Source organism: Motacilla alba, chromosome 7 (genome assembly GCF_015832195.1).
Source record: "Motacilla alba alba isolate MOTALB_02 chromosome 7, Motacilla_alba_V1.0_pri, whole genome shotgun sequence".
Taxonomy (NCBI): Eukaryota; Metazoa; Chordata; class Aves; order Passeriformes; family Motacillidae; genus Motacilla; species Motacilla alba.
The window spans coordinates 16,369,814-16,391,413 of NC_052022.1; the positions used below are offsets into that span (position 1 = coordinate 16,369,814).

Genomic DNA, 21,600 nt, shown 5'->3' on the forward strand with positions numbered 1-21,600 from the left:
GACACAGATTCTGAAGAGATAAGTCAGAAAATTGATTTCTGATCTGTTTCAATATAATTATAAAAAACAGGGCTGAGTTGACAAAATTATGAATTTTACAATGTTATGGCTGGAGCTCTATTTCAATAACTGATATTCAGTGGGTTGCAGAAGAAAAGATTCTAGTGAGATCTATGTCAGGGTAAAGTCACCAAAGATATTGATAAAATAGAGGAAAGTGAATTTCTCTCATAGAAACAATAAGGAAAAAATTTCTTCAGATTTGTTGAAAATGTTGGACTGTGCAATTGGAAGGAATTTTGCATTTCAAGTTCTGCAATAAATTTTACAATAAAATATTTCAGAGGGTCAGAATTAAAACTGAAATTTTTGCTTCACCAAAACCCAAATAAGTTTGATTATTTAATATTAGAAAGTACTGTCTATGAAAGTTACTGAACACTATTATTTTACAAAATTTTCTTCTGAACCATGGTTTCAGAACATTAAAACATTCATTTCACTCTGGCTTGTCTTACATGTTTGCATTTCACATTCTGTTTTTCTTGATGCCCTCAGTTAACTAATTCAGAGGGGCTCTGTTTTGAGCCCTAGGCTGGTGTTCTGGCTACTGGTGCCATATTGACTTCAGTTCCATGAATGAAATTGTATTCCTAGAGAATTTCTTGAGGTCTCATCCCAGTTCACATGTTAAGGTCCAGGAGCAGAAGAGCAGATGACAGTGAAACTGGTTATTGTAGTGTTGTGGGAGGGCCATTACACAGAGGTCAATGAACTCACAGAGGTCAGTGAAAAGAAGATATATCTTCTTCTTCTTCTTCTCCTTCTCTTTTTTCTTTTCTTTTTTTTTTTTTTTTTGGCAAATCTACTTAAAATACATAATAAAGTATTTAATAAAGATAAAATCCTACCTTTAAATTCTTGAATCATATGGATTTAGGGATGTAGTTTAAGAGGTGTGCCTCTTTAGTACTACCTTTGTTACAAGCACCTTTGTATATATAATTTCAAAGTGGTTTATAGTTTTATCGCATAATGCAAATGATGATTGGTATCATCCTCTTAGAACGGCACAAGCCATTGAAAAAATTAACTTATTCTTACAGCCTAAGGATCATTCTGCCCATTTTTCATGCAAGGCCAAGTATTTATGTCACCATTGCATTAAATAAGTACTTGAGGAGATCTTTGGCTGGGCAGAGAAGAGCTTCAAACACAAGGAGGAGATGCGCTGCTTTAAAGAGCTCTGCTTCTAGATGACTAACCTTGTCTGTGGTTTTAAATCAGATTTCACCTACAAAAACCAATATTCACTGCTTACCTTTCTGTTCTATGTTGTGAATGACTGTCCTTCCCTGTTCATCCACAGCCAGTAGAAATGTGGTTATGCATTCATTTTCCCCCTGCAAAGAGCAGGAAATGGATTTATCCTCTGAATAATCTGCAGAGGGAAGGAAAAAAGTAATTCATCAGATCAAATGAAATTTAACCTTTAATAACCAGAGAGACTTCTGGCATCATGTTTGTCACAGCATTGCCTGCAGATGGTAAAGAGTGAAAGTCAAAAGTAGAAATACTGTCAGATTTTCTACTAAATTTAATGGCTTTTCTTCCAATCCCAATTTTGTTTAGTTTCGGATTTTTCACTTATATTTCCAAAGAACTGATCCAGATGTTGTCAATCTGCACTGACCATCTAGTGCACCTTGTTACTTTAGCGTACTGTGAATTTCAATGAATTGGAAGTGCTCCCAAAACTCCTAACTGGCAGCTGTCTAGGAAATGTAATAGCCCCAAACTATGGGACAAAGTAACCAGTGGAACAAAGTATGTTCCTTTGGTTTGCAGCTTCTCCTGCCACCTGTAGATCATGTTTCAGGAGTAGATAAACATACATCAAGCAGATGTGGGTGCTGTTAAAAGGGCTGCCATTCATTTCCTACACAATAGACCCCTCAAAGGTCACTGTATGTCCAGTACTGTTACAAGAGTTACAGTAAATAAAGATAAACAACAGAATAATAAAGATTAACAACAGAATACTAAAGATTAATAACAGAAAATTGCCAATCTTTTGTAACAGGATTTTTGTAACGGGATTCCGGATGAAGCAAATAAAGTGACCTGAAATGACAGTCTGACCCCATTTAATCATCCATCCACTTACTGTTGATTGCAGAAAAAATTAATCCTTTTTTTTCCTTCAAGGTTATTCCTAACTGGGGAGCCGAGAAAAATTCATTCAAAGGGAACAGAGAGACAGAAGGAAGCCGACTTTGAGGGACAATATAAAGCAAATAAGCAATCAGAAAGTGAGAGTACAAGTGCAGAGCTGGAAATGTCATCATTTGGAGTGTAACTATACTATAATATTTTACAGAGGAAAAAATACTTTATACGTGTATGCAATAATATCTCTAGGGCTGAATGTTTATGTTTTCATATAGCCCATGATTTGAAATGTCACTGAAAATTTAGGTATGCTTTTCAACATATTTTAGTCAAACTTCATAGGATTTATTTTTAGAAGAAAAAAAAAAGGTGGGTTTCTCAAATATTTCTTTAAAATAATTGTCACTGACCATTATTTTCTACCCACTCAAAACTCTTAATGAAATTTCATAAGCAATTCTGCTAAAATTTTTAAAGTCCTCAAACTTTAATATGAAGAGTAATTGAAATCAGACAAGAATAGAGCATTTTAAAGAAATCTACGCTACATTAAAAAAAAAATGCTTGCTCTATTTTTTTCCCCCGTATTGCTTATTATCATAAGATTTGGTCTTACAAAAAATACTAATAAACACCATATAAAAAATGGAACTATTGACTACCCTCCAGTCCTTTTCTCTGCTTGTTATAAAAAGAGAACCCTAGCTGGTTGGATTTTAATGGAAACCTGCTCTTGATTTGAGCCCTGTGTTTAACCTGTTGCTGGCCCTTGGTGGCAGCACCTCGTGTTATCTACCAAGGGGACAGGCAGCCCAGATCTGCTGATTTAACAAGATCTGGTCTTGTTAGAAGGGCCATGAACTGCAGACTTACGGCTCTTGTTGGCTCGTCACAGTTCCAGTAACACTGACAAAAGTTTTGCAATGTTTGTATTTTCCCAACTCTTTTAAGCAAGCAGACTCAAAATACTAACTTGCTTACCAAGAGGAAAAAAAAAGGATAAAGATAGTTGTTAGCTATCCTGAAAATGGAAAAAAACTTGCAAGCATATACCAAATATCATCTAGAAGGCAGTTACTGCACATAGATTAGTTATTTTTACATGGTAATTTTTTGTTTAATGTCATAATTTGAAAGCAAGGGGAGCAGAATACTGATTATGTGCAATGATGTAGAAATGAAAGCAAAAATGCCAGTTCAAGTTATTCAGAATCCATGGTCAGCATTTTTATTTCTCTGATATTATTTTTAGAATGAGGGATCATTAAAGAGAGACTATTGCATATGTTATTTGCAGTTCATCAGCATAAAAATTTGCCTAGGTTGGTAAATTCCTATAATTTACGTCTGTGTAATCTTCTGCATTCCGCAGTGAATCGTCACACTCTTCTGCAGCCTAATTCTGGTAATTTAAATTGTATTTGAAATAACTGGAGTCACACTGGAGGAGAAATCAGGTAATAGTGGCAAGCAGGAGACTCAAAGCATGAAAGACTGTTTCATAGCAGATACATTTATAAAAGATTCAACAACAAAAATGTTGACTGTAAATTTAAATGTCATTATGCCCTTTCGTGTTTGCCTTTTGCTCAACAAAATGCTTTTTTTGAGCAGAGTTCACCTCACTCTGACTCAGAGCAGTGCTGACATAGAGGTTTATTCAGCCTCCAGTAGCCACTTTGCTGCTCCACTGGGAATTTGTGAGGTGGCAGCACTATGGGGTAGGGAAAACTCAGGTTCTCCAAGGAAAGTATAACTGTCCCTGCTGGCTTGTGGCAGGAGCAGCCTGGTGTCCTGTGGCTGGGGTGCTGGCAGGAGATGCCTTTTAGGAATTTTGGTTCCTGTCGTGTGGTGAATAGAGCAACAAAAACTCCTCCTAAATCTATGTGGCAAAGGGGCAATTAGCCTAATTTTAATGTTCAAGTATTAAAAGTGAATGAAAAGAGAAGTTTGAAAGTGGTGCCTGCTGTGGAGATAAGCCCAGCAGATGTGGAACCATCAACACCTGCAGAGCTGCTGCACACCCCCTGCCCTGGCAGATCCCTGGGCTGACCTCACCTGCTGGTGGGGAGTAGGAGAAGAAACCCCTGGCAAACCCAGAACCAAAGCAGGGAGATGAAAGGCACAACTCAGAGTCTAAAATGGGCACTCCCAAGAAGCAGAAAAATGTAAAGCCCACGCTTTTTTGTTGCTTCACATTTCCAGTCATTGTATTGCAACATCCATGTGCAAAAGAGAAACAAAATTTTGAAGTTCTAATGTTTTATTTAACCTAGAGCTTTTACTTTTTTCTTTCCCCAAAAGCCTTGAAGCATTAAAGGAACTAAAACATAAACCAGAAAGAAATATACTTCCCATGAAGTTGCTCAATAATCTGTTTTAAATATTATGTGATGTGCTAGTTTTACCACAGCTGGGGTTTTTTGGGTGGTTGTTTTGGTTTGGGGTTTTTTTGTGTCTTTTTTGGGTTTTTTGTTTGGTTTGTTGTTGTTGTTTAGTGTTTTTTTGAGGCATCTGGATGGGAACATGAAGGTTGCAGTAATTGCTATAAATAAATGTTAAATCTAAAGAAGCAGCTGACAGTCCCAATCAGGGAAGCACAGGACATGAAAAAAAGGAAATAAGCAGGAATAAAAGATGATATTGCCATGTTCATATTCTTGCCACCTCTATATGTGAACAGAACCATATAAAAGGCTGTTTCTGCTCTTGATTAGCATTCATTATATTTAAAAGTATAATGTTTTTTATATTCCTAGCTACAAATATCTAAAAGAAATTTAGAAAAGAAACCTGAAAACTTTACTAACTGAAGACATACAATACAGGTGCTTATGTGTCTTTTAAGCCTGTAAAGATATTTTTATATATATAAATATATGCTGAAGTATTATCATCAAAAACAAAAGGTGTAACTTTGCTGGAAGGATGTACACCAGTGACATTTCTGCATGCACACAGCTCTGGGTAGGCTTCCAAGAGCTTGCAGATACCAACCTTAGACAGGCACACATGAATGAATGAGGATTCATCTTCATTCTTACATTTGTCTTGTTTAATGCTTACGGTACATCTGTGATGTGGCTATAACTAGCCTAAGTCCTGCCTTACTTAACAATTGCTTGTGTCATAGGGTTGGGACTAGAATTGCCACTAGAATAAATACAGGCTGCCTGCTGAGCAGACACCATCCTTTACAGGAAAAAAAAAAGCACTTTTTTGATTTAAAGGTTTGTTTTGGTTCTTTTTGATTGTCGTGGAGTTTGTTGGGTTTTTTCCTGATAGTACTATTTTACTCAAGATTAATTCCTATTCCAGAAATTTCCATTGATGCAGGGCACTTCTGAATTAAAGCAAACAGCTGAAAGATGTTCTTTGCCTTTCAGAATACAAGAAATGTCTTTGCCACTGGTTAAAGGGCTGTGTTTAGTCACCAGCTGTAACCAAGAATCTGCCTAAGGACTGGAGTCCTTAGGCTTTGTATTTGTAAGGCTGCAGAAATTCTGCTGGAATTCGTGGTACAGGCATAACTTAAACTCAGGAACTTTCATCTATCACTGATTTGCTGGGACTGGTATCTATTAAATTCTATACTTTTCTGCATAAACTACTTAGAAAATAGGCATGATCCAATGAGTTAACCCTGGAAGGGTTATACCAGCCCTGTTCTGCATTTCCTTCTTGCCTCAGAAGAGCCATAGATGGACAGTAGTTCCCTTATGACCCATAATATAATGCCACAGCAGAAAAACAAGGCTACTTTCAAATATAAAATTAGTGAAAGTGGAACCTTCTGCTAATCACACACACACAAGAAAGGAAGATTCAGTACACCAACCTTTTGCCATGCTGACAGTTGCATCAACCAATTTGCATTTTTCACTGCAATCTCCCAGTGACTTGTCATCAGCAGCCAAGTGACATTCCACACAGCTCCTGTGGAAAATAATTCAGCAGCTCATCAATCTCTGCCTGCCACAAAGCAACAATACAAAAGACAGCATGTGTGCATCTGCATTTTAAAAAGCAGCTAAATAAAAGGTCTTCTGCTATGGATACAGTTTTCAGGAATATGATAGGTACTGCCACCAAAAAAAATCCTAACAAAACCAAAAAAAAAAAAAAAAACCAAACCAAAACCAAAACACACCCCCCCCCAAAAAAAAAAAAAAAAAAAAAAACAAAAAAAAACCAAACCACCTGAATAAAGGTATTGTGCATAAGCTCTGTCTTGTCCTCTATTCTCTCCCGGTTTGTTAGCTACCAGACAGAACCTCAGGCAACATTATTCATGTAGGTCTATCAGACATGTGGTTACTCACATGTAACATTCCTCTTCAAAAATTTAAAAAAAAATTCTGAACAGTAAATATTCTCACACTAAATACCAGCTGAAGGAATTCCTATCAGATGAACAATATCTGAAATTGACTTCAAAGAGATCAGGCTGAGGCACCTCCTATGAGTTTGCCTTTGTTGCAAGTCTATTGAATAATGCATTAAAACACTTTCCAGGTGTCTCAACAGTTGTCTCTTGAATATGGTTACTTGTCTCAGGAATTACTTAGATCCTATTTATACTAATGAAACTTACAGGAAAATTATTTTTTATTCAGTGGTGGAATGACTGAAATACTATTTAAAAACAGAATCTATACCAATTCCTTTAGAAATCTCCCTGTAAATTCAATGAGAATTTTAATAAATTCAGGGTCTATTAATGGAAAATAAAACATCAAACCAAATTCATATATGAACATTTCGGATGGAAAATGTGTTTGCTAATTTTTCACAAATAGCTTCAGCCAAATTGAGTGGCTGAGACTTTGAGAAGCAGCCTGAAGGACTGACTTAATTTTAAAAAAGGGAAAGAAAGGAGAGGAGAAGAGAGGGAGAAGAGAAGAGAAGAGAAGAGAAGAGAAGAGAAGAGAAGAGAAGAGAAGAGAAGAGAAGAGAAGAGAAGAGAGGAAAAAGGAGAACTGCAACAAAAAACCCTGGCTATCTCCTGTTGCAGTGAGTTACATATATCCATGGGAATAAGCTGAGGCTGCTGAGTTTATCTTCAGGGGATGGAGGTGACCTTATCCCTTGCTCTGGAAATGGTGAATAGTAAAAGTGAGTGGGTAATGGGATAGCCTCTATCTCATGGAGATAAATTCAGTATTGGTGGTGGTTTTGTCATATTCACCATGTTTCTCATGCTACACTCTCTTTCTCAGCTGCCTTGCCATTGATCTCCACCCCCTCTGACCTGGTCTTTCAGCTCTCTCAGTTACCCTCCCAGCTATTCCCAGTGTTCTCTCCCTCTTGGCTTTTTGTGCTCTGCGTTTCAGCATGGGAAGACACTGAAACAGAAAGAAAAGATCCAACTCTGCATACAATATACATGTTTAAAAGGGTTAATGTAATGCTTATCATGTAACTTTATATTTCTTTTTCTTAGCCAAATTGGGCAGGGCAAAGCAGCAGCATTGTCCTTTTTCTTTAGAGCAGTTGCATGCAGAAATTCTCCTTGAGCATACTGAGAAGCTCAGTTTTCTTAGGGCAAATTTAGCACTAACAGAAAGAGATCAATGAATTAATCACATCATAGAATAGCTTTTCACTCAGATACGTTGCAAACTGCAGTGACAGGCATGAAAACACAGTGTGGGAGAGAAATGGGTCTCAGCTCTGAATAAGGAGACAGGACATCATCATGAACCAGGCAACCTGAACTGCTCAGCACTCAGAAAGCAAAGCCAGGGTCATTAATAACGTGTGTTCTGAGAAGTCTAATCCAACTTCTAGCTTAAATTTCTGCTGAAAACTGCTCCATTTGGACTGCAGCCCTACAAGAGCTCATGTAATAGAAGCATGAGCAATGGTGTACTTAGAGTGGTCATCTTCACAACCTGAGTATTTTTAGTTGCTTTTCCTGTCATGCACAATAGCGGACACCTTGCATCACAGCCGGAAAGCTACATAAATTGAGTATGCTCAGTGGACAGAAGACATTTCACCATTTACAATCAATTTATCATCAACTTATATATGACATACAGCTACCCACTTATCATTCCCAGACTATTATCCAGTTTATTATACTTACACCTTTATAATTTAGCCAAGCTTAACTGAATTTAGACTGTGAATTTGGGAAGGTGTAAAGCTTGAGTAGACAACATGACTTTACTCATTCATATGTATGAGAATGGTAATATAAATGCCAAATTTCTCTTTGAGGCCATATAAGTGTCAGATAAGACCACCATTCTGATTAGGTGTACAGCCAGGGACAGCAGTGGAAGTGTAAAGTTTTACCTGTGCTGCTCGAAGTTGACTTAAGTGTTTCACATAAAGTCCTTTTGTACAAGAGCAATGATCATGAATGGTTGATATATGAGTAGTGGCTACCCACCTCAAAGGACAAAGAAGCTCTTGGGTTCTGGTCTGTAAATCCAATTTACAGACATGGCAGTAAACACACTGCTGAGGCAGTATAGGAAATAGATACCTGGATGATATAAACATCAGAGGTTTAAAGCCACCACATTACCATCTGGAACTGCAGGGGTCACCGCAGAGAGGGCATTTTTCACACATTTGGCCCGAAGCCCCTGGATGGGTGCAAGCACATGTCCCACAGATGCATTCACCTCTCCCACTGCACAGCGTCCCATCCTCAGCAATGCAGGTGCTGGTATCAGTTGTGCAATTACAGTATTCACCGGTCCATCCACTGTGGCACCTGCATTCCCCACAGTCACAGTCACCATTGCCTGGAAAACATTTATTATACTTCAAATCAGTCACTGATAATTCAAAAAGAATCTGAAGGATGATCTTTAAATTATTCTCTTTAACAGAAAATATTTTGCTCTCTCCGTCTCTTCTTCCTAATATCTTTCTCTTCCAGAATCTTCAGTTTTAAGGCAGAGGATCAGATTTTTGCTTATCCTGGCTGTAAGCCAGCGCAGCTCCATTCTCTTCACTAGAGCCCTCCGTGCAGATCGCCTTCTGGCAGCGCACAGCCTAATTTGTAAATACTTCCTATTTATAATGGCATGGCCGAAATTATTTTAAGCCTAAAGACCGTTCATAACTATTAATTCTTTAAACTGAATTGATTGCGACCGAACACGGGGTGAAAACACAAATTCACAGGCTCCCAGCCGAGGCTGAGCGCGGAAAGCCCTGAGTGGGGACCCCCGAGCAGCGTGAGGGCCGTACCTGCGCACTGCAGGCCGCGGTGCCTGACGCAGGAGAAGTCGTTGCACTCGCAGCGGGGCCCGTAGACCTTGCCGTAGGGGGACGGGTGGCACAGGCACTGCCCGCAGTAGCAGTCGCCTCTCCCACTGCAGGAGCTCTGCTCGGCCGGGCCCCGGCAGGAGCTGGTCCCCAGCGAGCTCTCGTGGCACTCGCAGCGCGGCCCCACGTACCCGGGGCTGCACACGCACACCCCGCACTCCAGGGAGCCTTTCCCTTGGCTGCACTTGGGGCTCTTCTCCTCGGCCTTGGCCTGGCAGTCACAGCTGCACAGGGGATGGATTTCCATCTCCAGCACGTCGCTGAGGCCCACAGGTTTTATCTTGATAAGCCTTCTGGTTTTTTCACAAGAAGAGAGACTAACAGTCACATTGAAAGAGACCTGGAAGAGAGAACGGGGCTGCTGGGAGCGCAGGGAACTCTGCAGGGTGCTCTGGAAGTGCATGCACAGGACAGAGCAAGAGGGTCATAGATACTGCCTGCTTTTTGGTGACTTGTCTGGAGGAAGATCATTTAATAAAGAGCAAACTCTACCCTGGGGTCCTAAATTATATGAACTTCATGTCTTTGGAGAACATGTCCTTCACTTACTGTATCTCCCACTTTCACGTGAGAGCATTTCCTCTGATGTGGAAAAAAGGTCCCATTGTTACAGATGGCCGTGAAGGAGAGATTGAGCCCTTCCGTCTCTCCCAGGATCTCCAATTCAACCTCAGACCTCAGCTCCTTCAAGGAAAAAAATGTGAGATGAATGGAAGTGATAACACTGCCGTGTGCTGCCAGTGCTCCACATCTGAGGAACGTGGTCTGTAATTTATCCTTACACAGGAGCACACTCGTGCTTTGGCGCTTTGTTTACAGAACTCTCTATTGCAAGCAAAATGGAGAACGAGCAAAAGAAAGCGAATTATGAGAGACCCAGCTTTCAGTGGAAAGCAATGACGATATCACTTTAATATCTGCTATCACAGGGCTTATTTCCTGCCCTTCCAGGAGAACAAACTCAATGTTTTATTAAATCACCTTTCATAACTCTGCTGACTGATGCAGGTTTTAGGTCTGGGCTTTCTGAGGAGTGGATTTGCATCCCTGATTGCATTGCTAGGTCTGGGCTTTTCCTGATTAGCCAAACTGTGTCAATAGTTCTCCCTCCCTTCCTTTCTTCTCACAATGGAAATTCCTGCTTTATGAGTGTTTGTGCTATTTTAATCTGTATTCAACAACATCCCCATTATTTAAATTAATTTGTTCATCAAACTTCCATTTCGTGAGTCACAAACTGTCTTTCTGAAATCGCTTGTACTAGGTATCTGCATTTTAAGTCTTTAAAATATTTTATAGCAACTTTGCTTACACAACCTTAATCCAAAGCCTATTACAGGCCATGGGGAAATTCCCTATGACTTCATTAGTCTGTGGATCCAGTAAATGGAATTTTTTCAAAAGTACCTCAGCAGCTGCTGAGAAAACATCTCACTGACTTGACTTTGTGCTCACAGAAGTTTAATTGCTTGCAAAATACCCCCTGCCCTTCAATCAGAGCACAGAGAACTTGCTGACCTTACTTCAGTGAGTCATTCTACTCAAGGTAGCAGGATGACTCAAAGGACTAAAGGTCTGGTGGGGTAAATCAAAGTTAAAATAGAATAGGTATAAACCTGCATAGACAACTCCCTATCCTATGTACATGTTCTGGATTCCTAGGAAATTTGTCTCAGGGTTGTAAAATTGTGCCCTGGGCATCAGGTTTGTAATGCTGGTAAGTTTGGATATGTCCAAATTTCCATTTCCCTTTGATTTGGAGATAGGTGCTTGTGTCACTATTGAAAAAATGCAGGGTTGTCAGTAATAATTTGTTTGTCATAGCTGGGCTCTCCCAAAAGGACCCAAAACAGCAAATCTCTAGGTAAAGCTGTGACTGTGGGCATGTGCTTATGTTGCAGGATGTAGCACCACTAGCTGCAAAACTGCAAGGTGCAAACAGAGTGCAACAGAGAGAAAATTAAATGCTGCTGAACACCAAATTGTAATACTTTGAATTCTGGAGTCTGTATTGGGTCGTTTGAATGTGCCTTGCTGTTGTGAAAGATCAAATTATTCATCTTACAGAACTGAAAATGAACACAAACTGTGATAAATTCAAGGTTTTTAGATCCTAATATATGTGAGTACTTCTAATGATGCTTTAAAACTACTAAGCTGTCTGGCCATAGTTTGAGGACAAATAGCAGACAGTTAATAGCAAATAGCAGCTTTAAGCCATTCACAGAGAAACATTTGTGGTTCAAAAATTTTTCTGAATGGAACAACAGACAAAGATGTGCTAAATACTTGTGCCCTTGCGTTACCTGTCCTTTCTAATACATTACTTCTTGTTCTCATTTTTGTGTAAGTGTGGGGACTACAAACTGGGGAAAAAAGGGTAATTTTTCTGAAATTTTAAATTCTTTGGATGGCTTTAATCAAATGGCCTGCTATCTGTCACAAAGCATTTTAGCCTACAGCTCTGCAACACGAAGCTGTGCAGAATTCAATGCTAAACAAAGCAGGCAGAAATATGCTTACAGAAGAAAATAAACCATACTTGGAAAGAACACGAGAACTCCTTGCGACAAATATTTTGACAGCTCAGACTTTCTTAACTTGCTTACTTCCTCTCTGAAGCTTTTAGATGGCAGCACATGGTGAATGGCATTAGCAAACCTTGTGTTCACACAGCAAGTAAACACTCAAGAATACTTTAAAAGAGTTAAAAGATTTAGCCTAACTCTACTCCCAGGGAGCAAAAGGTTATTTATTCCTTTTCTTGTGAGTGAAGAAGCAGAGACACAGGGCATTGAATTACACTTCTGAGAGTATAAGGAAAAGTTTCTAACAAAAGTAGTATTAATTCTGTTTTGCATGAGATTTTCAACTGTAGGTCTCCTGTCATTTCCTTCTTCACAGATGAAAAAAATTCAGGTACCTTTACGCCTGTCAAATAAAGGGGCATTTAGTGCTTCCTGCTTGGAAGATTTTTGAATCACAAAACAGTAAGATTGTTAACCTTTAAGGTTAAGTGTAATAAAATGGACTTTGGGAAATTTTGAGTGTGACGTGTTGCTGCTTGCACGCTTCTTACATCTTGAAAGAAATGTGGGATTTTAAGAACGTACGTGCAGCTCTGCACCATGTCTGGTGCGTGGTCTAGACATGCTGTGCCTGGATGAGGTTGTGACAAGTTATGGCCCAAAGGCAGGAGCACCCTTCCTGCAGTCACCTCCCTGCCCCTGCTGCAGGGCAGCAAGCACAGAGCTCAGAGCTCCTCCACACCATGCCCGTGGAACAGACGAGAACAGGATCAGCCCAAACGGCTCGGGAGCTGCATCACGGTCACCACTGCCAACTCTGGGACCTGCTCTGCTCAAAGCATGCAGCAGCTAAAAAGCCAGCGGATCCAGGAAGCTGGGGACAAGGCAGTGGACATAACTGTGCCTTTGTATAAACCTTAGTGTGCCCTCACTGTGTGCTGCAAGCTCTTGTGGGCTCCACATCTCAGGAGGCACTCATGAGAGTCAGGGAGGGTAAACAGATGGGCAGATAAAGTTACCAAGGGGATGGAGCAGCCAAGGAGACTTAAAGGACTGGGACTCTAATTTGGAGAGAAGATTGGTGGGTGGAAGGTGTCTCAGTGACACAATATAATGAAATTATGAAGACACAAAGATAAGGTGAATGCAGAGCTGTTATTCACTGAACCACACAACTCAGGAGCTAGGGTGCACTCAGTGAAAATTAAAAGCATTAGAGGTAGGTTAAAGTAGGAATAAGAAAATTGTGCCTTGAGATAGTGGAACTAAACCCCTTCTTGTCATAGAAGGCAAGAGAAGCCAAAAATATTGGCAGGTTTAAAAAGGAGAGTAGGGAAAAATCATAGGCCATAGGAACATAAGCAGATGCTAAAGGGAAGAGGCAAGGATTCACTCCTCACATTTTCATTATTCCAGTGAGGCAACTTATGTTACAGCAAAAACACCAGGACACAGCAGTGGGACAATTTTTTTGTGTTTTTTGCATTACTTACTGACAACAAAATGGTATTTTAGCTATTAAATGTAGGAACCTGCGTCTATACATTAGCCTGCCAGCTTGAAGAAATGCTGATAGGAACCAGATGTGACTAGGAGCAGGTTGGAATCCAGAAGTGAAATTCTATTGCCACTCAAAGTTTAGCAATAACTTTGCTCATAAGAAAATTTCCTCATCTTTATTTATTAAAATTTGTACACTCCTAAGATTAGCCCTGAAGTTCTCTCCTCATAATTTTTCATAAAATAGAGAAACTCCTGGTATTTTGTATTTCATTTTAAAAAGTCATAATTCAGAAATTGTATTGCCTTCATTGCTTTTATAAGAATTAGAAGAATTTAGTTTCCTTCCTATCACTAAGACCAAAGTAATTTTGGCACAGTGATGACTATCTTATTCAGGTGATAGAAAGAAGAGCAGGAAGAAAATAAGGAAAGAAACCTAAGCTATTTGCAAAGGATTATTTGTCATTGTAGACAACTGGTAGAGCAGGTTTTTAATAAAAATGGGCTGAGACGGAACAGAGAAATCTGTGGAATATCAGCGTGTTTGTGAATTGATGCATCTGTGCAAAGATCTGTACAGCTGCCTAAAAACATTTCTCTGACAGAGAGAACCAGGGAGCCAGGATGCATTTTACAAACAAAGCTCTGAAGAGCAGTGCTGTGTTTATGTTCCTGACATAATTAAAAGTGTTCCTTTGTATTACTTAAACAAACCCATTCAAGTCCTGGCATTACCTAAACAAACCCCTGTTGGCTCCCACATTGCTCTTTTTGAAAACCTCAGAACGGCCTCACAGAGGCAGCATCAAATTGCTAAAGCCGAGAAGAGCACTGAGCACAGATTAGTGTTTTTTCCCCCAGATATTCCTGCAAAGCAATTGTTTGTCTGCTCTGGTGGCAGCTACCAACAGGGAGAGACTTGAGTCCCTGTTGAGATGTGGAACTGAGAGACCTGAATATTAAAGGACCATTAAGAGTAGGTGTAAAATACAGGAATATGAAGAAGGCAATGCAGATGACACAATGATATAAATTCAGCATTCCAGCAGAACTAAGGATTGACAGAAGGTTACAGGAATTTTGTTTCTGTGCTTACTTAATCCTGAGAGTGAACACTTTTCCTGTTAAGGTCAGCACCCAACATAAAAAATGGTGTAATCATTCAGTTTCATAAAATGAATCAGTTCATAAAAGGAATCAAAGACACGTCTTTTTACCAAACTGCAAACCAAAGTTGAGCATGTAAACATGAAGGAAGAAGCTGCATTGCACCCATCTTACCTGATATGCAGCAATGATCAACTGGAGAATGTTTCCAGAATCTTTCTGTAGTCGTCCAACAGTAGCACCAGGAATAAGCTTTGCATAATTCTGGAAATATAAAAAATGAATTTAAAGCACAACAGAGGTCTAGGTGACAAGGAGCTACCATCTAAAAAAAACCCCAAACCCAAAGAAAGAAAAAACAAACAAAAAAACCCACCCCAAAACCCCAACAACCAAAAAACACCAAAACAAACAAACAAACAAACACACCAACAAAACAAAACAAAAAATCAAAAACAAAAATAAAGGAGCTGACAACAAAACCAAGCAGATTGAAGCCAAGTGAAAGAAATAGCAGTAACATTTTCAAGAATTCTTGCTGTCTCCATTGCACGTGTCTTAATGAAAAAGTCAGATGGAGAAGAGCTGGTTTCATTTAAAATTCATTGAACATATATTGTTAAATCACCTCTATGTGATTGGAAGTTTGATACTATAGTATCCTTCAAGCTCTAACTTTTCAAATTTAGAGGGAGGAAGGAACTGTTTTATCAACAGTTGTATTTCCCTTAATTAAAAATATCCAGAAACAGATTCAGCTGCTCTACTGTTGTTGCACTGCTCAAGAGTCTTGGACCCTACATTCACCAACTGAAGTGACTTCTTTATCTTTGCATGTATCTCGGTGTTCTGTGGCTCTGATGGATTGTATTTTGAATTTCTGTGAATAATACAATGCCAATGTAGCAATTTATTTCAGTGAAAATTTCTCTTTTATTTTTGCATTAAATTGTACTGTGACACTAACATGATATCTGCCAGCTAGATTTTAAATACCATGAATTAAAAGTTGCCTTGCCTGATTGTTAACTAGATGAACTTCCCTTGCTTTAACCCATGCCTTTGGAAAACAATGTGTTCATCTTTAAAAAAAAGCATTGTAGCGTCAGTTTTCCTTTACACATTATCATATCAATGCTGTTATTTTAAATAAAAGGAAAATATCCAGAAAACTATTAATAAACATGGGTAATTTGATACTCTTATATCCTTCTTATCCTTCATATCTCCAAAAGCTTTGTGATTACTTTATGTATTATGCATGGAATAGTTATCATTCATTAGATTTCTAGTGCTATTGTAAATCAGTGGGATTAACTGCATTTTACGTTACAGCTGGCGACTTTGCGTTCCTGACTCCTCCTGTGCCCTCTCAAGTATTCTTGGAATATTGAAACTCTGTGTTTGGTACATGTGGACCTTCTGAGAGAAAAGACTACAAACCTGGAATTTAAAATACAGTCCCCATTAATCTGTGGTATGCAAAACAAACAGCAGGATATGCTGCTCTGAACACTTTGGTTGATCTCTCCTCTATGAACAGAAATTTTCTGCATGGTGATACAAGGATGGTATTTCAAGCCCAGGCTGAGTGTGTGTCTCCAGCCCATTGGTTAAACCTCACCACTTAGCAAATATTTCTGTTCAACCCTTGCCAAGGTGAGGCAGACAGATGCTTTTGGGGTGCTGCTATTGCAAAAGGATATATCCAAAGGATATGATGGAATTTAGTCCTTCGGCAAGTATTCATTAAAAGCTGAACTGCCATTTTATAAGGATACTCTGATTCATGTAAAAGAAATTTGGCAATTATATATTTGACCTCAGTGGGGTTATGTCTATATTTTAGCAGTGTAAATGATAGAAGAATTTTCATCATAAATAGTGTGCTATGCCAAATATATAAAAAGAATTTGAAAATCTGTATGAGTGTGGAGAATAGAGTATTTTTAATTCAATTTTCAGCAGTGTAATACACCCTAAAACCCTAATTTTCAACCTATTTCTCCTGTGATATAAAAGGAAATAATTCATCCAAAAAAGAGTAGTTTTTGTTTCAAAAGAAATGCTGCTTAGTCAGAACTAAAGATGGAGTCTTTTCCTTATCTGAGTTTGAATACATTTTTTAAGAATTTTCCTTGAAAACAAATAATATCAGCAATAGTAGCAACTACTTCATGAAAGCTTAAAGACTGGTGTTTTCTTTTGTACCAAAGTAGGCTTTGTTAAAAAATAATTATTTTTGCCATATTCACGGATGCTTTTTGAGTGAATAGTTTTTCTAGAATGTAAACATCCCCTGGTGCTTGGACAAGACTCAGCTGAGACTAATGATCCTAGAAGTTAGACATAGATGAATGTGTTATAAAATACCTTTTCTAAAAAAAATCCTTTTAAAAAATAATCTCCACTTATCAGGGCTCAGCATAAAGAATTTTCTCTCTTCTCTTGCATCAGATCGAAATAATCCCTTGAGGTTACTGTGCAGTAGCTTTTTAGGTGCATGGAAGGTTCAAAAACAACACCAGCACTGTTACAAGCATAGATGTTGTGTGCTTGTGCCACCCCTAAGATTTGTGTTAGATAATAATACACATGTAAGTGAATAAAATGAAAATTCAGTTGAAGAGGGTCAAAAACATTACATGACTGAATTATTTTTGGCTAAATTGTTGGGGATTATGCAGGGCTAGAAATACAAAATATATATTTGACAGTCTGAACACTGCACTTAAGACTAATGGAATCTATCAAGTATATTTAAAGAGGTGCTTTTTAAGTCCTCACAGTAATTTTAATGTAAGCTTGTCCCGGAGAGCTCAATTATAAATAGCAATAGTCAGTATTGGTATCTCATGTAATTAGAAGCTGAGTTCAAGTAGATTTGAGATAAGATATTTGGGGAGAATCTTTCCACCTCGAGGGATAAATGGAAGGGTTTTTTGAGGGAGACTACAGAATCTTCAGCACTGAAGCTTTTCAAGAGTGTTCCTTCCCTTGTTAAGGCTGTAATCTGATAATCAGTTTATGCAGTTTGTGACTCCTGTCACTTTTGCCAAACAGCTGGAGCATCAGTCTTACTCAAAGCAGCTCCACCTCTAGAATCAGTTGCAGAAGTACTTGGGGGTCTTCCCTGGGTTACACAGAGGACAGAAATAGAAAACCATCCTACTGGTGACTACCTCAAGGAACTCAGCTTCTCTCTCTTTCCCCCTTCTCTTTCTTTCCTATCTTCCATGTGGCAATCACAGCAGAGGAGCACCTCTCCTCATTACTGTACTTCTGGTGATAATACAGAATGCTTTGCAAAGGCTTCTCCTTGAGAAAGCCAGTCTTATTTCAGCAGCAGGATCATCCTTATTGGCTTCCTCTCAACCAACCTGAATAAATTTGGGCAAGCAATTTCTCTCTGCTTGTCCCCTTCCACACAGCAGGGTGTAGCCAGACAGCCAAGCTTCAAAACCCCTTATTACCCACAATGAACTCTTGTCTAGAATCTCTTTTAGTGTGTGAAGATTTTTTCCCCAGGAGCAGGACTGGACAGAAAATGAAATAAGAATTTAAAGAGTCATGGAAATAAAGAAAAATTGAAAAAAATCCCCAACAAGCCAAGATCTCAGATCTGAGCATGAAGATAACTGCATGTTTCAGGTATATTTTTGTTTTATAAAAGTGAGAAAAGGCTCAGCTCTCCTCTAGCCTTATAAAATACAAAAGCTAATCATAATGATGATACTGAATAGTTTAGCAATGCATAGTTTGTCAGTCCTTGATTTAAAGGATTAGTGTGATTCAACTTGAAATCTGATTTTAAAGTTACCTTAGAACACCAAAATCAATACATGAAGAAGCACTCAAGCAGAAGAGCTTTCTCTGATACACAATTTCCTAATTATTTTTATTATATAAATATCTTTTAGAATTCAGTCCTTAGTACTAGAATTACTGTATCAGCTGTGAAAAAAATGAACTTTAAAACAAACACTGCCAAACTGAACATTTTAGTTTGCTCACCTCATATATGTGAACTTGCTCATTTGTTACAGCGAAAATTAATAGAACATTGTTTTGCACGAGTTTCTCAATTAATTGTCCAATTGTTGGATACTCCTGCAAACAAACAAAAGGGAGGCACATAAATCTGTTTCTCATGTGCTTTCAGTTCCTGTCTCCCATGAAAGACACATTCAAGTGATCATAATGAACACTTTGTTTTCTGTGTAGTATGGACTTTAATTAGGAATACACATATACAAAATAAAATATAGTGCCCATAATTTCCTGATGTTGTTTTTAAGGAAACCCCTCTGTGAAAAGTGCAGAGCCAGACTCCATAGTGGGGGCTTTGGCTCAGTAGCATCTGTGTTATATATATATATTTAATCCAAAGATTAAATGCACCAGAGCAATGGTATTTGTCCTACAATGAACACCATAATGTATATATTCAGTAGCTTTGAACACTGAATCTTAAACTGCTATGTTATCACACAGGAACACTGTCCTGCAAATTCCTGAACTGGTCCTCAATTCACATCCTTTCAGGGAACATAATTAATGCAAATCTTGCCTTCCTTGCAGAAGGAAATACTATTTAGTCTAATTCCATGGGCTTTCCTGTTGTAGAAATCATATTTTTTTATTTCTTTTTTCTTAGTTATAATCTATCCTAATTCCATACAAATACACTATTCTCTCTTCCTTGAAACAAGCAGTTACAAATAAAATAGATTACATGAAATATCTGGATTTCCCAGCTTTTACACATTTCAGTGCTAAAAGTGCAATTCACTAATTTTCTAAGTTGTTCGTGTTAGTCTTAAATTTCCAGAATGTGAGAGTGTACAAAATTTGTAGGCAATTACCTGAACAGTTGACATGGAATACTCATTATTGTGGTCCAAATGACAGTTCCCATCATTAGGAATAACAATCCCTGCCAGTTTACTGTCCATCCCAAAATGGGAATCAGCATCACTCACAAACACCAACAAATGCAGAGAATCATTTCTCCAGCCAATTTTTTCCTGTCATTTAAAACACATCAGTTTAGCAAGCTATATTGCATCACAACATAGAAAACCAGCAAAATATTTGGAGAACAGTGTCACAAAATGAATGAATAGCATAATTCTCAAGGAAGTAACTAAGGCAACACATCTCCTGAGAGATAATGTTCATTCCATTGTCTTTGGCTAACATTTTGTTTCCCCATGCCTGTGTTTAATAACATGGGTTGGCCATGTTCATGTCAATCTGCTTACTACTCTAAACATAGCTAATAAAAAATATTTAAACAGAAAAACAGACACAGTAATTATACCGATATTTGGGCTTATTTGTCCCTGGCAATTAAAAGGAAACTTAGGCTAAAATATTGCAATATGCATGTTTTACTTGTACAGCCAAAAGTATTTTCACACAAATTTAATGAGGCTCTTGGTTTGTGTTAAAATTTTTTGAAAAAGAATCTGTCACTTTGAAATACTAATATATTATACTAGAAGAGATAATGTACAGAATGTTATTATACCTAGAAGTTTCAATTACCTTGCAAACAGCTGCCTGCATAATTGCATCAAATCCTCCCTCTGGAGTGTCTATATTAGCAGAAATTCGCTGCCCTTTCACAATTTCATTGAATTTTTCAGCATCGTTTGTTAGTGGCAAAACATTTTTATATCCAAAGGTGGGTAAGCACTCGTATGGCACACTTCTGCAAGAAGAGCAAGACAGCTTATGGATAATAGAGAGTGCAAAATCACTGCAATGGCTGCTTCAGAGGGCTGCCTGGATTAGTTTCGGTCTTCTGTCTCTTTTCTCTGCCTGAGAAGAATTGGTGAAAAACCTAAGATAATTAAAGAGTATTCAGTGTCTTGGGCAATGGAAAAGATCTGCATAAAGGCTGGGAAATGCCTCCTAGAGCAGAGTAATTCAGCCAGTCACCAATGTGCAGCCCTTGCCATGCCTCCTGCTGTGCCTTGATCTCATATTTGGAAGCATATTGGGATCTGTAGCTCCTTGCTGGCCCTCAGAGACAACCACCAAGGTGCTGCAGTCTGGCTCCAGGTTGCAGAGCCCAGCTTCTCCCCTACACAGGTTAGCTAAGGGCTAGGGCAGCCAGGGGCTGGGGAGACTGCTAGACCTTAAGGGGGGAAAAAAGTAGAAGAACAGCATTGATGGCTAAATGAAACTGGTATTCCGTGTTGGGTTTGAGTTTGCAACTCCTTAGTATAGTTCATAAAATTCTTTTATATATATTCTAGAAAATGAAAGAAGTTAAATAAAAATACAAAAACTACATGCCACATACTTTTTTGTTAACATATTAAACACATTTGTAACTAGCAGCAAAAGCTAAAAAGCAGATTCAATGCCAGATTCTTCTATCCTAATAACTTAAGACTCAACAGAAGGATGATCAGAAGGTGAAACTAAAAGAACTAAATCTTCTTCCACAAACTGACTCATTTACAGCTGGAGGAGGGGAGAGCTTCCAGTGAAGCTGCTGAAATTGATTTTAGCCTAAAGATAATGACAGTGTTGGCATGCAAACAGATGTTGGGACTTTCCCTGCCTACCTGCAAGGGTTGTTTATTTCTGCAGCTGTAGTTTTGATAAATGGTGAAACTGGTTTTTCAACAAAAGATCCAAACCCCAGTCTAAAGTTGCTTGTCAGTTTTGACATCTCTTTGGAAAGAGTTGAACCCAGTTCTTTGATTGTATTCAGATCATCATCCATGGAAGCTGAAAGATCCATGAGGTAGTAGAGATCAATTGGATAATCTTCAGTCTGGCGAACCTTAATCTGTATTGTTTCTTCATGTCCTATTAAGGTCAGGGGAAAGTGGAACATATCAACACTTCTGTGCAGAAAACATGAGCAATGCCAATTTCTTTGTAAACTTCAATGTGGTGACAATTATCTGTATCTTAAACCACCAGCAGCATAAACAAAAATATTTCAAAGATTGTCTGTCAACAAAAAAATCTCAAATAA

At 38.5% G+C, this 21,600-nt stretch overlaps 1 protein-coding gene across 6 annotated transcripts in view; it reads right to left on the minus strand.

The window, feature by feature from the left end:
• The window catches only part of ITGB6 (integrin subunit beta 6), a 59,551-nt gene that overhangs the window by 5,417 nt on the left and 32,534 nt on the right, over positions 1–21,600 (minus strand). For 5 of the 6 annotated variants that reach the window (XM_038142547.1, XM_038142549.1, XM_038142550.1 and 2 more), the window contains 10 exons: positions 21,182–21,428; positions 20,151–20,316; positions 19,466–19,627; positions 18,615–18,710; positions 14,775–14,864; positions 10,012–10,146; positions 9,385–9,802; positions 8,711–8,933; positions 6,011–6,108; positions 1,322–1,441 (listed from right to left, as the gene is read on the minus strand). In XM_038142547.1, coding sequence (XP_037998475.1) covers positions 1,322–1,441; positions 6,011–6,108; positions 8,711–8,933; positions 9,385–9,802; positions 10,012–10,146; positions 14,775–14,864; positions 18,615–18,710; positions 19,466–19,627; positions 20,151–20,316; positions 21,182–21,428 — 1,755 coding nt within the window. The remainder of the gene's footprint in view (positions 1–1,321; positions 1,442–6,010; positions 6,109–8,710; positions 8,934–9,384; positions 9,803–10,011; positions 10,147–14,774; positions 14,865–18,614; positions 18,711–19,465; positions 19,628–20,150; positions 20,317–21,181; positions 21,429–21,600) is intronic. The other variant, XM_038142551.1, reaches the window with a different exon arrangement.